General features: G+C 40.1%; 1 protein-coding gene across 1 annotated transcript in view; it reads left to right on the forward strand.

Moving 5' to 3' along the window:
• The window catches only part of GYPC (glycophorin C (Gerbich blood group)), a 39813-nt gene that overhangs the window by 9532 nt on the left and 9282 nt on the right, over positions 1-20999 (forward strand). The window contains exon 2 of the mRNA XM_054070115.1: positions 18609-18659. Coding sequence (XP_053926090.1) covers positions 18609-18659 — 51 coding nt within the window. The remainder of the gene's footprint in view (positions 1-18608; positions 18660-20999) is intronic.

Below are 20999 nucleotides of genomic sequence, written 5' to 3' on the forward strand. Positions count from 1 at the left end.
CAAGTCACCTCATCAAGTTGCTCATTCTGGGCAGAAATTTAAGCCTCCTGAAACATAAGGATAAAATGCAAAAAACAACTTTACATATGACATCAGCTGGCAAGTTGGAAGGACTTTATGGCTTTCTCCTTGAAAATATTTTTCCCCTAAACCTATTTATTTGTATTCTCTGAGATAGTCTCTAGGCTGTGGAGATCAAAGCAAGCTGGAAATCCAGCAGAGTTTTTAAGTGCATTAAAGGTAGCATGTTTCAAAGCCACATGCCTAAACATTTAAGCACCATGGAAGAAATGAAGTAGCAGGTGGTAATACATGTAAACATGATTGTTCTAATCTTCATAATTTTCAACTTATCAAACCTTACTGCGCTACACAGTGTTTGACAAAGGACAAAAATAAAGGATGCTGTGTGCATACACAGACACATAGAAGTACATAAAAACCCAAGGACACCAGGCAGCTTTGTATTTTTGCTTTCAGGCACATTTCTGATCTTGTAAGTCATTTACAGCAACGAAGTTGTGAATTTACAAGACTTATGTGGAACCTGGCAAATCTGAGCACGGAGTGAGTGCTTCTTGGGAGAGCTGAGTACAAGAATATAATTATCTGTTGCACACTTTTTCACCAAGGTAAACAGTATAAAATACCATCCACTACAGACTAGTGACAATTTGTGAATGCTTGTATATCGTGACAAAATATAACCAATCTTTAATGGTTCTCACTTATCAAGTGAAGCATTATGGAAGTAGCTTCAGGTGGTTTCAGACAGTCAGAGTGAGACAAAATGAAGTCATCTTTATTACTTCTAAAGTAATGGGAACATAATAACAAGAGATGTACACCACATCTAATCCTTCTCCTACCGTATCTTTCAGTGGATGTTTTCTGATCAGCTCTAGCTGTAAACAGAAAACTACCTCACCTGAAGTCCTGGCACGTAAACAAATATTTGACCATTTCTGTCTCCTTCACATTTCTCCAGAGATTCTCAAGAAATGTCTTACTTGCTGCAAGTTATCATTGTATTGCTGAAGTTGGTGGTGTTGAGATACTTACACCCTAGAACTTGAGATTGCTCGTATTGATTTCTTTGGACTTTGGATCAGAATTTGCTGATTTCAGATCTTCACATTTTAATATTATTCTGCTTCAAACACCTTGATTTAGTTCACGGCAGCCTCATATACTATTACCACAGATTTTAATGCAGGGAAAGTGATTTATCAATGGTAACTAGAGCTTTTGTAGGAACCACTATTGAAGGCAGAGGGTAGCGGGGAGCAAATAAAGATAAACAGGTCCTATATGCTCCCAAAGAAGAATACTTCCTGCTGATTCAAGGTTCTTTAAGAAAAGATGTCTGCCGCTCCCAAGCTCATTCTCCCTGTGGATTAATGATCCATGAGGGATTCTTTGTACCAAGGAGGAGTAAATCACCCCTCCTGCTTTTGGCAGGCAGGAATGTGACTAGGGAGATAAATGCTTTTGCATTTCTCTGAACTTTGCTATTGCTTCTCAGTAAAAGATTTCGCCTTCTGGAATTCATTAAAATCTGTGAATCTCAGACAAAGACTCTCCTTCCTCCTTGCATGTTTTCAGGGAGATGCTTAATCTCTGCATCCTAGGGACATAACCATTTGTGAGCTGGAAACAGAGCATTAGCCAAGCCCCTCTCTTCTTGAGGTGCCTCCTCTTATTTCCTTTGCTTGTGATGAATGAAACCTTTCATCCCAACAGCATCTGACTTGTGTCAGAAGGTTCATGACTGACTGGAGCAACAATGGGGTGGCAGAGATGGATTTAACTGTTTAAATGGGTCATTGCTAAATAAGTAAGAATCAGCTTTAAACATGTGGAGAAAACAAGATGAGGTATGACTGCACTACACTGTTTATAAGATAAATGTATCCTAGACTTCTTCCCCTTCCCCCTCTCCATGACTTGCCTTGCCTTTAAGGAAAAGGTCGTGCCTTCTTTCACAGGCAGCTTCAAGCCTTCCCAGGCAGGAAACACATCCTGTGTCCTATTTTCTCCAGAGGCCAGTAGCAGAGCAGATGTGGGAACATGGCTTCCATATTGCTGCTTCCACTGTGCTGTTTTTAGTGGACCTAAGTACCCGATAGCTGGGTAAATCTCCCTCCCTCTCAAATATGGTACAGCCCGGCCCCAGGACTTTGCAGACACTGGCAGCTGCTGGAGGTGGCCAGAGAGGAAAATACAAGCTACTTACTTTGGAGGTCTGGGTGCCTATTTTTGTCAGATATGAAATTGCAATAGTAATGGGGGGGGGGGGGGGGGAGGCACATGTCCTGTCATTAAAGACTGTGTCTGTGATTCATTCCAGAGGAGAGTGATGTATTTTCCTCAGGAAAATAGGCTTGGAAACTGGAACACCGAGCACATGTTGTTTTCCACCTAAGCGATTTCCTTCACAGTTCATACCTGAGAAGAGGCTCTCAAATCCTAAGGGATCAATCCTCCCTGGCCATGCCCTGCTCCCTGCAGCACACAGCTAGGCCCAGGACTTCTGAGTGGCTGTGGGAAGACTGTCAGGGAGATACTGATAAATGTGAATGTTCAACTTCGCATTTCATTTTGTTTGCCACTATTTGGCACGTTAAGGTAACAGCTTGCTGTCTGTGGGCATAAGCATCCATATCCCTAAGAGGGTACTTCTCCCCTACACTGAACATAATCCTGGGTGAGGGGAGATCTACCAACAAATCATAGAATAGTTTGTTTTGGAAGGGACCTTAAAGATCATCCGGTTCCAACCCCCCTGCCATGGGCAGGGACATCCCACTGGATCAGGCTGCCCAAGGCCCATCCAACCTGGCCTTGAACACCTTCAGGGATGGGGCACCCACGGCTTCCCTGTGCAGCCTCTGCCAGTGTCTCAGCACTCTCATAGTGAGGAAATTCCTCCTTAATGCAAACCCAGCCCCCTAACAGGCACAAAGTCTTCACATAACAGCTGTGGCTGAGAGCTATATCATCTCTCCTGACTCACAGGACACACATATCTGTATTTCTCAATCTCCATCCTTGCTGGGACATTTCCAATCCAACCTCTAGCTAATGGAATTTGGTACCAATTTTTCCCATCCTTTGTTTCTCTGCCACTGCATAATGAAGTGATGTTGTGGCATTGCTAGAGCTGTCTGTATGTTTCTCTTGGCCATTACCAGATGGGTGTTAGGTTACACCAGTATTAAGAAAAAGAGGCTTTATTTCCCAGAGACATTGCCACCTCTGCTACAGTATCTATGAGAAGCCATTGCCGAGGCAGGTTTGATCCTGATGGTGCCGAATGTTCTTGCCTAACCAGGACTTAAACTCTTTTTCAGCTCTGCCCATGAAAGTACTGTAGTGAGCATGGAGCCGATGGTCCGTCTTCCCTGCTAGAGCCAGTAGCAGATGCCTAATGGAGAGTTAAAGCACAGGACAACCATCTAGGGATCTGAGGCACGGGAAATTCTTAAGCCAGAATTAGTATTTCAGTGTTTAAAAGGTTGCCTTGGGGTATAAAAGCTTTTGCATTTACCAGAATTTCTCATATGAAAGACTTTAACCTCCTGCTCACATCTACACTCAGCACTTGGCAGGACTGAACCTTACCTCCCCCTCTTCCCTCTTCTTGAACGAGTTCCTTTAACTTGTAGTTGAAGGAATTCAGCCTTGGGAGCTCGGCATTACTGGAGGCAGAGCTTGTGTCAGGGAGCAAGGCACTCCTCTGCCTTGTTCCCTAGGTAACCACAACGCCTCTAGGAGCCACACAGAAATGCGTGTAGCCAGGACTTTATCCTTTTGTCCCCTCCAGAGCCAACTATGCTGCAGTAGCCAGCCCCAGTGACAGCAAAGGCTGTTGCCTGAAGCTATCCATGCAACTCAGCACTGCACAGGGGTGCCAACATGCCTAGCCCTTGTCTGGGAATGCAAGTAGGATAGGGAAAGTCTGCCACTCCTTCTGCCCTCCTCATTCAGTGAACCTCCAAATTGTCAGACAAAAATCTTCAGTGGAAGGCTTTAAGGACGTAAATCCAAGCTGCTGTGTATGTCCCTTCTTTATAAAGCATGTGCTTAATAAAACACTTCTTGCTTACTGTCTCCTAAAGGGACTCCCAGAAACAAAGAGGATGAAAAAAAGCCTTAGAGCTTCTGCCTTTGTGCTTAGCTCTTACAGAGGGGGCAGGGGCACAGGGGAGGGCTTGTGGGAGTAGGAATTAAATTTGACAGATAGGCCCTGTAGTACTGTGGGCTTTTAGTTTTCCACTTTGAAGTTTTCCGCTTCCACTAGAAACTTTCCACTTCTTTCAGTTTTCTATTCCATTTATGCAGGCGGAACAAAAAAATGCAAAAGGGGTGTGGGCTTTTCTCCTCTCTAACAAGTATATACTTGTGTCCGAGCCTTGCCATGACATGAAGTACTGCAGAAGTTGCCCTGAAATAAACTGCAGTTCATGCATATCTGGGCTGTTCAAGTTTAATGGGAGTCTGCTCTGGCTGAACTCTACTTATGAGTTCATATTTTCCAGGGCTGTGCTAGTGCTTTTTTTTTTTTTTCATTCTCTTTATACTAATAGGTGTTTCAGTGGGATAAATTGACCTTTGATGCTGTTCCAAAGCATACTTCTCTGTAGGCAATTGCAAATAGTTTAGGTATGTTATGAAAGGGCTTTGAGAATTTTGCAGGCTCTCTCATGACTGCTTGATAAGGCAGATTTTTGCAGCCTGCTTAGCAGTGTAAACTCATTAATTAAACTGAGAAGGCAGAAAGCAGAGGTAGTGGACAGAGTCTACATATGGTGATCTTTACAATTAATCCTTGGTTCTATCATGTTTCTAGTATCCGTAAAATACAGTTCTCAAAAGCTTTCACCACTGGCCAAGCTGAGCAGTTGGAATGCATGGGAGATCTACCACCAGCTTCGAAGACAGAGGAAGCGGTTTAACAGAGAGAGCTTTTGCAAAACCCACGTTGTATGTGTACCCCTGGATATTTAATTTTGTGTTGGAACAGTGCCCTGCTTTGATACAAATGTAAATAGGACAGCAGGGACTGCTGCTGCTGCTTTGCTGCAGAGCGTGATTGCTGCTGATTCGGCTATGGAGGAGCAGTATCTGCCAAACAGGGCGGGAGATAAAGAGTAACAGCTCTGCCCTAGGATCCCTGTTTTGACAGCTGAGAGAGGGTCCTTACATGTTAATGCATTCCAATGAATACTTACACAGGAAATACCAAGCCAAAATTTTTCCATGGCCTTCTACAGCCACTATGTTTCAAAGAAGTCATTTGAAAATCTGAAGTTTTCTGTTCTGTTCAGACCAATCTATGAAGGAAATCTCCAGCTTTAGCCAGCTGTTTTTCTCTTTGTGCTTCTCTTTTGGAGAATCTGGGTTTTTTCTGGCTGCAGGTCTATAATGTACCTCACCCACCTAAAAGAACACTCCTGCTTCTTGCCATCTCTGCACATAGTAAACCCCTTCTGGTTTTCAGATCAACCTGTAGTCAGACCTCATGGTGACTTGGATCAGTTTGGCAATAAGTAAATACCTTATACCTCTTTCCTTTTGGTGGGCTGGTTTTCTGGTGTATCAGCTTGAAAGAAAAAGGGTTAGGAACAAGAATGCCCTTTTCTGCTGGAATGTAGCAGCCAGATCGAATCATAACAATACATTCTCGGCTTTCCTGCACGTATATTTCACGCATTTTGGAAAGGAGTAGCCCAAAAGCTTTACAGTAAGTCAAATATATGTTGATCAGAGAAGTGCTGTAGCAAGCATTTGTTGCTATTGAAAAGTGCTAGACCATATGTCTTTCCTTAATGAGACACATTAATCCTCCATTGAAATTGCCAGGACTGTCCAAGCTGAATCTGGCTTTAAAGATTTAAAATATAGTCCAAACTGTAAAAATGTAGCATTCTGACCAAAAAAGAAGCTGAAAAAAAAATCTTAGCAATGTCCTTTTGGTTTTGTGCTTTGCTGTTTAAATCGCTTATGACAAGTTCTACAAGTTTTGAAATAGTCACAAAAAAAAAGGTATTTTTAAACTGGTGACCAAAATACGAATATTATCTAAGAGCTCACTACTACTTTTGTTTTCAGTCCAGTTTCCTGATGAAATTAGTCTTATGTGTTACTGCTGACTATGTGTCTGCTTAATCATCTGTTCATCCATCTGTCACTTCCCATCAAGAACTTTTGGATCTTCTGACCGGTTTCAAACAGATTTTAAAGAGAAGCAGAAGCCTCAGAAATTGTTATCTTACTATTGGTTGTGTGAAAATCAACATTTGTATACAGAGAGCTGTTCAAGTGAGCAGTAAGACAAAAAGGACTCCGTATCAGGAGATTAAACTAAATTGAGTCCTTTTCTAGTTGGTAATAGCATTAAATTTTGGAAAAATAACGTTGCTTGTATAAAAATAACTGCAACTCAGCAGGCAAAAGCAGAATGCAAGATACTATTTAAGCACTTGTAGGAAAGATCTGGTCCTTCTGACCCACACATGTTGAAAGTTCTATGAAAAGGCTCTGACTTCCTTATGGAAAGGCTCAGCCTTCAGCATCAGGTTTGGAAAAGGATGGTAAAGTAATGCTAATAGTAGTGACTGGGATTTATTTTCCCTTATTATAGACACCAGAAAACTAGGCTTCTAATCTAACCTAGTTCTCTGGATTTGCAGCTTGGTTGAAAAATTCCTACCTCATCCCTCAGTTTTCATTACACTTCTGTTGGAACTGAATGGTCTCAGTGCAGTAAGGCATGTCGAGAGAGGAGAGAGGAGAGGAGAGGAGAGGAGAGGAGAGGAGAGGAGAGGAGAGGAGAGGAGAGGAGAGGAGAGGAGAGGAGAGGAGAGGAGAGGAGAGGAGAGGAGAGGAGAGGAGAGGAGAGGAGAGGAGAGGAGAGGAGAGGAGAGGAGAGGAGAGGAGAGGAGAGGAGAGGAGAGGAGAGGAGAGGAGAGGAGAGGAGAGGAGAGGAGAGGAGAGGGAGTTGGAAGGCACCTACAAAAAACAGCTTGTCCAGTTGCCAGCTAGTAACCTGCACAGTGGAGACAGTTTAGGTCGCATAGACTCCTTTCAGTAGTCAAATATCTTGCCAGGCTGGTTATTAGCTACATGGTGCTTACTATTCATGTTTTATTAGAAGAGAGAAACATTAGTAATGAGTTGTTCATGAATCTCAGAACAATGTAAGTCCTATGCTGAAACACTTTCATAATGTGGCTTCCATGGAGATTTTCTCATGCTCAACTCTGTTAATGCATTCAGTATGCTATTTGTCAAATAATGCCCAACAACTGTCCAAAAAAAAATTGACAAGTGAGACATTCCCTCCCCCCTTTTAACAATTATTGCACAATCTGTCCAGGATTGCTCTGATGAAAGATTGAAGGTAAAACTATTTTGCTGAAATTGCTCAACTCGATTCAGACAATTGAGTTCTTTTTAAATGGAAAAGATATGCAAAAGAAATCTTCATATTCATTGCAGAATCCTTGGAAAACTAGAAATGTTATTGCCTTGAGCTACTATTTGCCTTGCAAGTTTCTAAGGTGTTTCAATATGTTTTATTTTCATTGTTTAATATGCTTAATATTTAAAGCATTTGGAAGATTGTTTCCACTTCAGATATCTTCATTAATAATATTAACCTAGTCAGTGCTCCAGGAAAGATCTCTCTGTCCCTAAAGAACATATGCTAAATGTCCTGACATTTCTACTTGCAATGCTCAGTAGATAGTGCCTTAGGCGCGCACCAGTGTATGAGCTGGATGTAGCTGAATACAATTCATATCAAATAAGCTAGTGAATGGAGCACAAAGAGCTCCTGTTTCCAAGAATTGTCACCTATTGGACTGCTTTGCTACATAATGTTGGTTGTGGGAATGAGGCATAAAGGAAGAAACCTACCCTTGTTAGGAAAATTATTATACTTTTCTGAGGCTAGTAGCCTGGCATTACATTCTTTGAATTGTCAGGATAGTATCTTTGTGCATAACTGCATGCTTTCACCAAGTTCCAGGTCATTTCTAGATGACATCTCCTGCAATTTGTTCCTGTCACCTGTAATTTAAGCACAAGTTCAAGCTTTTTCATCTGAAGTTGATGAATAAATATTTATCAGCCTTAACAGAATAATGGCCATGTTTTTTTCATATCAGTGTTCATTAAAACAAGTTTTCTTCCAGCAACATAACCAGTGAAATACTTTTGCTTTTGGATTTGTGTCTCTACCCTCTAAATCCCACTCCCAGCATACACTAGCTGTCCTCCACAGTAACTCTCCATGCGGAGGGGAAGAACCTTGCTGCAACTCCTCTGAACCTGTGTGCATGATGACCGTTAAGCACATGGTGATTGGAGAACTGGCTACTGATAAACAAAAATTAAAATTGCTGAGGCCTCACTGCCTTTCGTTCACTGCTGAACTACTTTAGTCTTCCTTTTCTCTCCAATCTAGAGTTTTCATGAAAATTGAGGCAAAGTGCTTATCTTTGCCTGTTCTTCCTCTAAAAACAGTTAGGGTTGAATAATAGAGTCAAAACATGTGAAGGCTACATGGGCAAGCACACAGCAGGAACGGAGAAAATCAGCACAAAAATGCTGTTGAATGTATTCAAGTGAAATATTTCAACTACTAACAAGCAGTTCAGTCTGTCTTAGTCAGGGAGACTAATTTTAACTGTTTGTCTTGAACAGCGCCATGTACATAAAGAGGATATGTTCCAAATATAAACTAAAACCTAATCTTAGGAAGTTATTGAGAACGTAAAATCAAACACAAAAACATGAAGATCACATTATCCTCTGACGACATGGTCAAAACACCTGAGAGAAAGGATGGAGGCTGGTAGACCTGTTAGGTACAAATTAAAAGGACATATTGGTAAATAATTACAAGTAGTTTTGCAGTTAAATTGTCTTTCTACATCATATAACCATTTACACAAGGGCTTGGGAAGGAATTCTCGTGTCCTCCAAGACCTCTTGGCCTTTGACTTTGCTCTGAAATGTCCTGGCTTAAATTTTTAGACTTTCATTTCTAACATGAAAAGTTTAGGTCAATGAGGTGTGCTTCTTTCATGCACTGTTTCTCAAGAATTACAAGTATCTGTTACAGCTTGTCAGATGGTCTTTCACTATATCCATAGTCAGCTCCTTTGATTACCTGTGATCATTTGCCATGGTTAATCAGTTAAACCAGTGTCTCTTTTTCATTCAGCTTTGATCTCAGTAATGTGCAAACAGCTGTTTTGTTCCCATTTTGATTCAGCAAAAACGACTAGAGCTTGAAGTCGTTGACTTTGGAGGAAAGTCAGGTAGAAATTATTTGGCAGATTCACTGGATATTTAGTGTTTCTTTCAAAACCTTCCCAACTAAAAAGCCTTCAAAATGAGTACACTATTGCAGTAACGAGGAGGGAGGTGGGAGGAGGAACATATGCAGAAAAAATCCTCATCATAGACTGTACCTTATGGATTGATTCATACCCCATTTGTCACTCCTTCTTTAATGAAGCAATACCAGGTCAATTTATCATCCCCAGCAAGATGTTGCACATTTGGAGCATAAGCTGACTTTGATGGTTATGGAAGAAAAATGTAAATGGTGACCTGGTTACATTAACATATCTGCATGGAAAAGTAAGGAACTTTTTGCAGTGATATAACTATAAGCATGAGTCAGACAAAACAGAGCACAACTTGCAAGTTGCCACACACAACATTGTTGATATACATTAGTGTGACTACACAGATCACATTAATTATGTTGCCGGGGGGCACGCACCTACAATAAGCTCAATTTCAAGTACTGCTCTGCATGGGACCTTTGAGGTTGTAACATTGATAGTACTTCTAAGAGGAGATTGCCATTTTAATGCTCTTACTGGATGCACTTTACTTAATTACCATTAGAAACAGTAGTTGGTATTCAGCCACCCTGAGCTAAGGAGCTAAAGTACTTTAATGTAGGTTGCTAGTTAGTGCAAATGAAAAAAAAGAATATGTGACTTGAAGTGAAAGGGGAATTAGGGTTTTGTTCAGCTCTTTGGGGGAATAAACCGAATAGTTTTATTTAACAAAAAAAATCTGTATTTTGTTTGGATCATGTAATCCTTTAAAAGACAATTTTCTTCTCTTTTGTAATTTTTAGTCAAAATTTTTAGTTCAAAACATCAAATATCTGTTCAGTTTTAAAGCATCCATGTTATTCTTCACCTAAAATTAATTTCCAAAATTTCGTTAACATTTTTACCTTCTCCTTCTTATCATTAAGGGATATCACGATTATTTTTTGACAATATGACTTTTATTATATCTGTCCATCTCTGATTTTCCCTAAAACAAGTGCAATTCAACATCTCAAAAGAAGGAAAAACTGTGTGAATGAAACCGTTACTCCCTCTGACACTGGAAAACATATTTCCTCTTATTTATTTTGTAACATTGCATAATGGTATAAAAATATTTTACTGACACTGTCTATCAGGATCAGATGTGAACTGCTAAAATTATGTGGCAATCCTAATCTCATTAAAATAATTTCATAATGTTCTTTTATCCTTGCTGCATTGCAAAGTGTGAGACATCTTGAACAGACCTTTATTTTAATTGAATGGGGCTGGATTATGCCTTCTCAGAATTAATGACAAAGTATAGTACTTGCTAGCTAGGATTGCAAGAGGATTGGGCCCAGTACATTTTAATTTTGTAGATATTTTTAATCTGCATGCTTTACCTTGCATTTGTATCACAGTCCATTTACTGTGTAGATCATGTAGTTGTTGTTGTAGGTCACCATTATTGTCCTTATAATAATTTAGTATATAGATGGAAGCCAAATTAGTCTGTGTTCTGTCCAGATTGACAGATGAGAAACTGTTCCTTAATTTTGAAAGAACAGCCTTGATGTGTTTCATTATCTAATGGGAGACAGTGATGACTTTTTCAGCAGAATGTGTCAAAATGATGGGTTCACACTGATGACCCTTTGGGATAAGATATGCCAGCTCTGGCAGGGCAACACACACTTACTCGCAAATATTAGAATAGGTAATGACACTTTTTTTTAATCCAGAAAGGCCTCAGTGGAATGCATCTGATATGGTAACACAGGCCAGAGAGCAGCTTGAGCAATTAGAATATTTTTAACACGAAGTTTTCAGAAGTTGTTCAGCCCATTTTTACACATGCAGCTGCAGTGAACCAGTTCTAACTATAGCTTGTAAATTAAATCGCTACGCTAAGGTTAATAGATTAATGATTTTCTCATGAATGCAACGTGTTGGCAAGGCACAAACATAAACCAAAGGGCAAGGAGGACATACCACAGTTGCATAAACAATGGAGATGTTAAGACTTCATTATTTCTTCCATACTAAATGTAAAGTCTTGCATTAGTGATGACAATAGGGACACATTAAGATCTGCTTTTACAGTCAAGAGGAATAGTGACTGCAGAAAACCAAACAAAGAAGAAAAAGACACCCTAGGAAATGAATAGTTTTAAAAATATATTTTAATATACATCATATTAAAAAATAAAAATGTGCAAAAGTTATATTACAATACATTTTTTAACAATTGCAAAAGCTTCCTGGTGGACTCTGTAGATTCCGCAATGCATTCAGATGTTTGTAACATTTTACTGTACCCAATCAAATATCTTACTATGGTCTTCAGTGGAAGCAATTAGATTAGTGAAAAGTGCTTTTGAAACCCTGCCTAAATCCTATGTAAAAAGGTAGTCTTGCTTTAAAATTACAACTCTTTTTAAAATACGGCAAAATTAGTATAGTATGTTGTGGAAGGTCAAGTAACCCAAACCAAAAAGTATCCAATAATTTACTAGACTCAGCATTACTGAGTAGATAACTCGGTGTCCAGATAGAGATCCATGACAAGTATCATCCCTCAGGGTTCCATACTGGGACCAGTACTGTTTAAAATTTTCACTGATGATGTAGACAGCAAGAGCGAGTGCACCCTCAGCAAGTTTGGAGATGACAACAAGCTGAATGGTGCAGTTGTCACACCAGAAGCACAGGATGTCTTCCAGAGGAACCTGGATGAACTGGAGAAGTGGGCCTCTGTGAATCTCATGCGGTTCAACAAAGACAAGAGAAAGGTCCTACACCTGGATTGAGGCAATCCATGGTTTCAATACAGGATTGGAGACTACATAATTGTGAGCCACCCTGCTGAGAAGGATTTGGGGTGCTGATTGATGAGAAGCTTGACATGAGCCAACAATGTGTTCTCACAGCCCAGAAAGCCAACAGTATCCTAGGCTGCATCAAAAGAAGTGTGGCCAACTGGTCGAGGGAGGTGATTCTGCCCCTCTACTCAGTTCCTGTGAGACACCACCTAGAGTATTGTATCCAGTTCTGGAATCGCCAACATAAGAAAGATACAGAACTGTTGGAACAGGCCCAGAGGAGGGCTACCAAGATGTTCAAAGGGCTGGAGCACCTCTGCTATGAGGACAGGATGAGAGAGTTGGGGTTGTTCAGCCTGGAGAAGAGAAGACTCAGAGGAGACCTTATAGCGACCTTCCAGTACCTGAAGGGGGTGTACAAGAAAGCTGGGGAGGGACTTTTTCACAAGGGTGTGGGGTGATAGGCCAAAGAGGAATGGCTTTAAATTGGAGGGGGGAAGATTTAGACCAGACATTAGGAAGAAATTCTTCATGATGAGTGTGGTGAGACACAGGAACCGGTTGCCCAGGGAAGTTGTGGATTCCCCATCTCTGGAAGTGTTCAAGGCCAGGTTGGATGGGGCCTTGAGTAGCCTGATCTAGTGGGACGTGTCCCTGCCCATGGCAGGGGGGGTGGAACTAGATGATTTTTAAGGTCCCTTTCAACCCAAATCATTCTATGATTCTATGATTCTATGAAACTGTATTTAATTAAGCTCCAGTTATTCTTAAAATGCTCTTTCAAATGTATGAATGTATGAAAAGAAAATTGACACAGAGGCAAAATCCTTCTCTGAACTGCATTTACATCTGGCCTGAATCGTGAACTTGATATTATTCAGTTTGAATATCTGCCTTGTTACTGCAAGTGCACAGATAGATAGTACTAATATTTAAGAGAAAACCAGTAAACATTTAATAGTCGAATTCTAAAGACACATTTTGGACTACAGATTACTTACATCCAACTTCCTGCAGCAACGCGGTCAATATTTGGGGTGGTTCTACAAAGCAAGTCCATATATACCTCCATTTCCCCACCTGCAAAAGTCCCACTAACAGCACTGTTTTTCAGAAGGTGGTTAGTTGTGCTGGTTAAAGATGAAATCTTACAGTGCATTTCTTCATCTGCACACCTAAGTCCTAAGAAGGAAACTACAGCCCTAAGGAACTGATCTCATCATTCACAGGCTTTGAATGAATTTCAAACACTTCTTATGTAAAGAACAAGCACATCAAGAGGGAAAATAAGTTGGACAAGAAAGCATTTAGAGACTTACTTGAGTATAATTTAGCAGCCAAGGCTTCACCTGAGATTGTAAGCACAAGCAGGCAGCAACAGAGCATTATGATAAAGGATGGCTTATGTTGCTAAGAATCAAAAGCACAAGCTTGTGGGTAGGAAAATCCTGAAAGTCAGTAGCAGGAGCAGTGCTGCCTTACCAGTGTTGAGTGGCTTTGAAAACTGTGTTGTAAAAGCTGTTTATCACATATAGATATCTCTATATTCACTCAGATTGACTCACTGGCTCCAAAACAGTAATATCACCCACAACTGCAAGGAGATCATGGCAATGTGAGCTGTACTCTTGGGCTTTTCTTTCTGTATTCAGCACCACTTGGCAGTTAGCACTTGTTCAGCTTTAGTTTGGCGTTTTATCTTAAAATGAGAGAGAGACTGAGAAATCTGGGACAAGGTCTACGTTAGCCCATCAAATTGCCCTTGTGGATTACACAGCAGATATTTGGTAGTTTGCTGCAGTAGATTAGATCTGTCCTGTAGGATGATGTGACAAATGGGGATCCCTTTGCAGGTACAGTTTTCCTGTAATGCCTTTTCCCTGCCTTTCCCCATAACAAGTTCTGCAAGTAGCAGGACTTAAAATCTATGCTTCCTATTCTGGATGGGAATAAGTATTCTGAGAATAAATATGCCCCTTATCAGCACCATGTAAGTTGAATGACTTGTCAATTGGAATGTCTTGACATAGTAACACTTCTAAAGTAGTGCACTGATAAGTCTTGCATCTTTATCAGGATTCTCATAATACTTTGTGTTTCCCTTAAAGGCCTGTTTCTTGAAGTTATAAAATCATGCCAACATCTCAGTTTTCACAGAATCACAGAATCACAAGGTTGGAAAGGACCCATTGGATCATCGAGTCCAACCATTCCTAACACTCCCTAAACCATGTCCCTAAGCACTTCATAAAGCACTTTCATCTACAAAGCTTGTTTGTCTTTAGTATTGTAGAGAAGGTCTGGAAAGTAAGACTCAAATAAAGTTCAGATATGAAAGAAAGGACAAATAAAAAAGTGGATGGTGAGGTACTGGAACAGATTGTCTAGAGAAGTCAGATAGCCTGTCCCTGGAGACGTTTAAGGCCAGACTGGATGAAGCTTAGAGCAACTTGATCTAGTGGAAGATGTTCCCACCGATGGCGGGGGGTTGGAAATGGATGATCTTTAAGGTTCCTTCCAACTCAAACCATTCTATGATTCTATGATTCTATTTTAAAGCCAATGTCATAAATTCTGAGCAGGAAGTTATTTATGTCTTTTAGTTGTTCAAATTTGTAATTTAAAGAATAAAAAAAAAACCCATTGCAACTGTCAGAGGAAGGGCAGAGCAAAACAAGTAGAGTGCTGAACCTCAAATAGACATTTTCACTGCTGGACCTGCCTCTTTCAAGCAAGTTTTACTCAGCCAAAGTGGAATGGCATCAGTTTAAACTAGGAAAAAAATTATCAAAATTAATAAAAGTCATGTTTTATTGAAAAATCAGAGTTGGAGGAGACGGTTTAAGAAATTTACTGACAAATTTAGCAGGAAAAACTCACCACTGTCTACATTAACATAAAAGCTAGTTGTACTGGTTTTAAACCTTTGAAGTGCAAAGCTAGAGATCTGCTTGGAGTATTTAAGTAAGTATTCCTGGGGCTTTCTGTGGCTGCTGTCTTCTCAGCATGATTTGGCTGATGAGAATGAGACAGGTAGAAACTGTCTTTCTAATATAAATTCCTTATCGGTAAGTTTATAGGCCGAACTAGAAATTGATGAATTTCAGGTCATGGCACAAAGGCATATCTTTCCCTTCATTCTGGCTTTTAACATACTTTCCAACAATAGGCACTTTGATTTGTGCGTTCTATTCTTGATGTAGCCAAGTCATTCTGATGGCCAAAGATTTCATGAAAAACAAGTTTTCCCACAATCTTCTGATTTTTGCCTATCATGGTAACTGATAGCACCAGCCAACAACACTATCTAATTACTTCCAGGATCAGATTGTAGCTATGGATAAGGGCCAGTGTAAGAGTGAGAGGAAGTTTCACAAGGACAATTTAGCAGCAGATAACACAAAAGATGTCGTTGAAACAAAGGAAAATAACCGAAAGGGGTGCAACAGCAGTTACTGAAACACAGAACTCTGAGTGCTCTGCACACAAAGAAGAGCAGAATAGAGAAGGTAGAAGAAGGCCAAAGCCTACAGCCATGTCTCAGCTGGAAATTCCTGCAGTACACTGGATACCTTTTCTGCCTCAGAAAGTGAAGATTTATTTCTATAGTAATGCAATGTGTTCCTCACAAAGACTGAGCTGAAGTTAAACAGAACATACTGAGGCTCCTGGCCAAGCATGGACTTCTGTCTGGATAGCGACTGTTGTCTCACCCTTACTCTAGGAAGATGGCTTCATTTCATGAGTACATGCTTTGCATTTTCCTCAGTCATGTTTCATGAAGGCTGATACTGCTGGAATTTTGAATGACACTGATACCTTCGTTCTGTCTAGCGATATTGTGATATTGCCATGAATCACATAGATATTTTGAACAAAGTGAAATTTCAGGGGCTGTGAGACAGGCATTGAGGGTCTCTCTCTCCCCTCTATCTTCCTTGTTCAGAAAATTATCTAGGGAGCAAAGTCCAGAATCTTCTATACAACTACCTGGAAGGAGGTTGTGGAGAGAAGGGAGCTGGGCTCTTCTCCCCGGTGACAGAGGACAGGACAAGGGGGAATGGCCTCAAGCTCCCCCGGGGGGTTCAGGCTGGACATCAGGAAAAGAATTTTCACAGAAAGGGTCATTGGGCACTGGAACAGGCTGCCCAGGGAGGGGTGGAGTCACCTTCCCTGGAGGTGTTTAAGGGACAGGTGGACGAGGTGCTGAGGGGCATGGTTTAGGGAGTGTTAGGAATGGTTGGACTCGATGATCCAGTGGTTCCTTTCCAACCTGGTGATTCTATGATTCTATGAGTCTGTGATTGGTGGTAGCTGCAGTGTCATGGCACTCTGAATGATGCAGCAAAAGGCCACCTGAGAGGACAGCAAGCACTTTCTGTGGTAAAAAGTCAACACACAGAGGAGAAGTCTGACCCTCGTGCTTGCAGTAGCATGGGAACTGTGGTGAATGAAACCACATCACAGTTGCTAAATGGCACAGCATTATCAGCATAATAGATCAGTATCAGCTATGTGGTAGCTCAAGGTGGGTTCAGAATTCTTCTGAGAACTTAAAAAGTACAGGATGGAAATGAAAACTTTTCTGCAAAGTGATGATACTGTAATCCATTATCAAAAAGCACTCTGATAGCAAGTACTAGAGATAAGATACCTACTTGTTATCTGAACCTGAGGGGCACCTGGGAACGACAGAAAAGAGCAAAGAGTTACTTGCATATCTTTTTATAATTAAAGGGATGATGATTTGATCTGGAGTTAATGTTTGGAAGCAAGCTGTGTGGCTAGGGAAGCACTTTAGAATTCACACCTTCAAGTATTTGATTGCTGTAGAGGAGCCTGCTCTTTTGGCATGCAGCATATATTTAGTGTAGAAAGAGACACAGAACAGTTTGACCTTGAAGCAATTAATCTCTTCTTAGGCACATGGGTTTTCAATGGACGTAGACATAATTAGAGTTTTTAAATTACACAAGGTGTACTCAGTATTTCCATCAGTATGTAGCTGGAAGAAAATATGAGAAGTATCTATGGGCAAGAGGAAAAGACTCCTGCTTTCCAGAACAAGCATGTCCCATGTTTGGGAAGAGAGAGGTCCTTTAAATCTCAGCTCTCCTCTGTTTATTGTAGTTTGATATAAGAGATTGGACACGAGTAAGGAGAAAACTGCTGATAGTGTTTTATCGTTGTATAATCTATTACAGATTTAGCAAAAGGAAAGCCAGATATCCACTATATTTACCAAAAGGAAATGGGAAGGAAAAAAAAGGCCTCATATAAACCTATTTTCCTTTTTTTGGAAACCAATATCATTTACAATTGTATAAATAGCATAATAATAAAGAAAGGGCCCTGCCATAAACCTGGTATGGAAAAACTCCAGGAGTTCATCACCTTCTCAGACATCCACGTAATTCAGGACTAAGTGACCTCATACCAATATCATGAAATAAGGAGCAGAAAACAAGACCCAAAATTGTACCCTGATCAACCACAGAGAAGCCAGCAGAAAAATTCTTGTCTATATGAATTTACATTCACTTAAGGTCTATATCTGATAATAAGGAGAGAAAAATCCTTACTGGTTTGAATTTTAGGGGAGGTGGTGGATCCCCTCTAAAATACATTATTTATTCATTAGTTGTTTTAGATATTTTTAGTAAGTTCTACAATTAAGATCAAAATTCAAATTCTAAATGCTGGTTGAGCAGCTTACAACTTTTCAGACAAATTTCTTACTTCTCAAAAGGTCTTGAAGGTACTTCTCTTTTGCATTTAAATTGCAAAGTTATATTTTTTTATAACTTGTAATCCACTAAAGAACGCAATTTGATTTATCAGCTCTGAATTCATACTTATTCTAAGTGACAACTGTGTTTTATACCATGCACATATCACAGGCCTCCCTTGATTCCAAATGTAGGCTTACAAGAAAACAAATGTTAAGATTAAAAACAGGATATTGCAGATAAATAAATACTAATTGAAATCAATAGAGCCAGATTAATTTGCATCAAATCAAGATCCAGATCAGACTCCGAAGAGCCATAAATGGGAAAATAAATCAGCACTTTTTCCCTGAAACTGGCTTTCTGAGAGTAATCACAGTACCTTAACACTCTTAATTTAATCATTCACGGGAGGATGTTACAGGTAAGTGCTCACAATAACCAGTAGGTGTTTCCCTGAGGGCCATGATAGTTTGCATAATGTGCTAGATATTTATTTTCCAGTGTTGTGGTGACAGAAAGCTGTTACAGTACAGCTAATTCTAATGAGATGTTTCATAAATGTCTTTTGCTAACAAGAGATCTTGTTTAAGTTCTGAGTTACAGAGGTTAAAATAATATAACATCACCAGGACAGTCATTGCTGTTACATACGGTCCAATTCCTTTTTCTTTAACTAACTTTTGTATGTTCTAATCTATTGATAGAGGATGACATCGAGAGCCCCACAGCTGGAACAGATGTGGCTGTTATTGGAGGTAAGCAGTAGACCATACTAAGCAGCATCATTAGAATTAAAACAGCAGGTTGGTTGATGCCTTGCATTTTGCAAAACCCTTACTTTGCTGACAAGAAAACAGGAGCGGCACAATTAGTGTTAATTAGGCCAGTGGGAAATCTGCTCCCAGAGGGGATATTGGCAAGATAATGAGATGAGATAATGAGCATAAACCATACAGTGAGGAGTACCACCTCCATCCATTTCCTCGTTTGAAGACAAAATACCTAATGGTCCAGCAGCAAAGTCAGACTCTGATATTCTTCATTATTCATCCGGCCAAAATTGTCATTTAACACAAAAAATAGTGTAGCACCTTTGATTTGAGCCATGCTAGCTCATACCAGCTGACCCTTTATTTTTACAGAACATACCACAATGCATTTTCTGGTATTCCATTAAAGGTCTCTCATGCATTTAAACTAAATACAGTTGTCAGAATAAATGAAAAAAGCTATGTTCACAGAGGGAACCTGTCTTTTTATTTTTATTGTGTTTGTTCATTTCCACACTAACACTCTAATTTCAGTCATTCACAAGGGGGTATACCAATCATTAGTGCAAATTGGTGAGGTTCTGCTATATTTCCCTCAGGTCCCGTCTCCCGTAACTTTAATTTCAGCTTTCTATGAACAAGTAGCAGTAAATTGATTTGTACTTAGTCCCTTAAACTTATTAATATTGTGGTACATCCAAAGCCTATTAAAGCCTCTTGTGACAAGGGATACCAGTGAGATCCTAAAAACTGATGAAGCCCCCACTGCAACTATGATGTTATTGCAGGCATATTTTTAAACACAGGCTTATCTTTTTACTTACCCTCTTAATGTTCTGTCTGTTCCCCTGTTTTCATGGCAATAAGGTATCCCCAGTCAGTTTACTGAAGCTGAAAAATATAAAGCTTTGAAGATACCCACTCCTGCTACACATCTTGAACACAGGGGACAGAAGAAAGATACTGTCTACATACCCCTCTTTGCTAGCAGGCATTTCCAGGGAACAATTCATCTGACTAACCACAGGAATTCTTTTCTAGAAGAGGAATCACACACCCTGTCCACTGTTAGCAGCAGATCATAGAATCATAGAATCATATTATAGAATACCAGCTGGAAAGACTGCAAGGATCATCTGATCCTTTCTTGGCCAAAGCACAGTTTAGACAAGATGGCCCAGCACCCCGTCCAGCTGAATGTTAAAAGTGTCCAAAGTTGGCCCAAGAGGAGTAACTAAGATGAAGCCTCCCAAACTGTAGATGTTTACAATGAGTCATTAATTCCTACCTGTTGTATCCTCATAGCAGCTTCACACTCCATATATGGAATTTTCCTAGGAATGTCTTGTTCTGGTACTTTTTATTGTGTATTTCTTTAATTTGAGGTTCACTCACAGAGTCATGTGAATATAGAATCAGTTCAATATTATGTATTTGTACAGAATCACAGCTAAAGAGTTTAAAAGCACATCCCAGTTGTATCTAAAAGTGTTTAAAAAATCAGACAAGTTCAATAAACTCCAAAATGCTTCATTTATTTTCACAATTCTTAAGCGAACAATTTCATTGGAGAGAAAGGGATAGGCTTGTAATTATTTAACAATGGGCTTGTCAGGGGTGCCTCTCTTTTATGGACTTCTGTCTTTCATGGTAGAAAAAGAAAAAAGGAAAACCTGTGGGAAGTGAGGACCCACAGTGTTCTCTGTACACCACCACCACTACACGGACTTTGGGCTCAGTTTCCTTCACTAGGAGTGCTTCCATTCACCATTTATTCCCATGCACATTTGGGTTACCTGTGGAAATTTTTGTCTAGTCAACATATCGCTAGTAATTAGCCTTCATCCAGAAGACAGGAAAGATCTACCCAGAATCCATTCCTCATCCCAGGTGTCACTTCCACATTCATTACAATCAGATTTTCTTAATTAGAACACAGCATGAAATGGCAGCTTGCAAATACAGAGCAATACTGCAGTCATATGACTCCTGCTACTTGTTGAATGTCTCCTAAGAAATACTCAGTGCCCTGAACTCCTGAAATTGAGTACAGTCATGGAGGCAGAATTAGGTCACCTCCAAATTCCCCTGGTTATGTGGTACCAGAAGGATGAAAGAACCTATGGGTTTTCCTTTATATTATCTCACTGCTTCTCATTTCGTAATGAACTTTAAGCTCCAATTAGTTCAACCAAATTAAGCAATTGAATAAGACTTTGACCTGCGTTCCTGCAGTATCTATACCTAATCTTGTTTTTTTGTGGTGTCAGACTGTTGTGACTCTGGCCACTGCAACATGCAAACAACTTCTGATACGTAGACTTT

The sequence above is a fragment of the Cuculus canorus genome, chromosome 6 (genome assembly GCF_017976375.1).
Source record: "Cuculus canorus isolate bCucCan1 chromosome 6, bCucCan1.pri, whole genome shotgun sequence".
In the NCBI taxonomy this organism is placed as follows: Eukaryota; Metazoa; Chordata; class Aves; order Cuculiformes; family Cuculidae; genus Cuculus; species Cuculus canorus.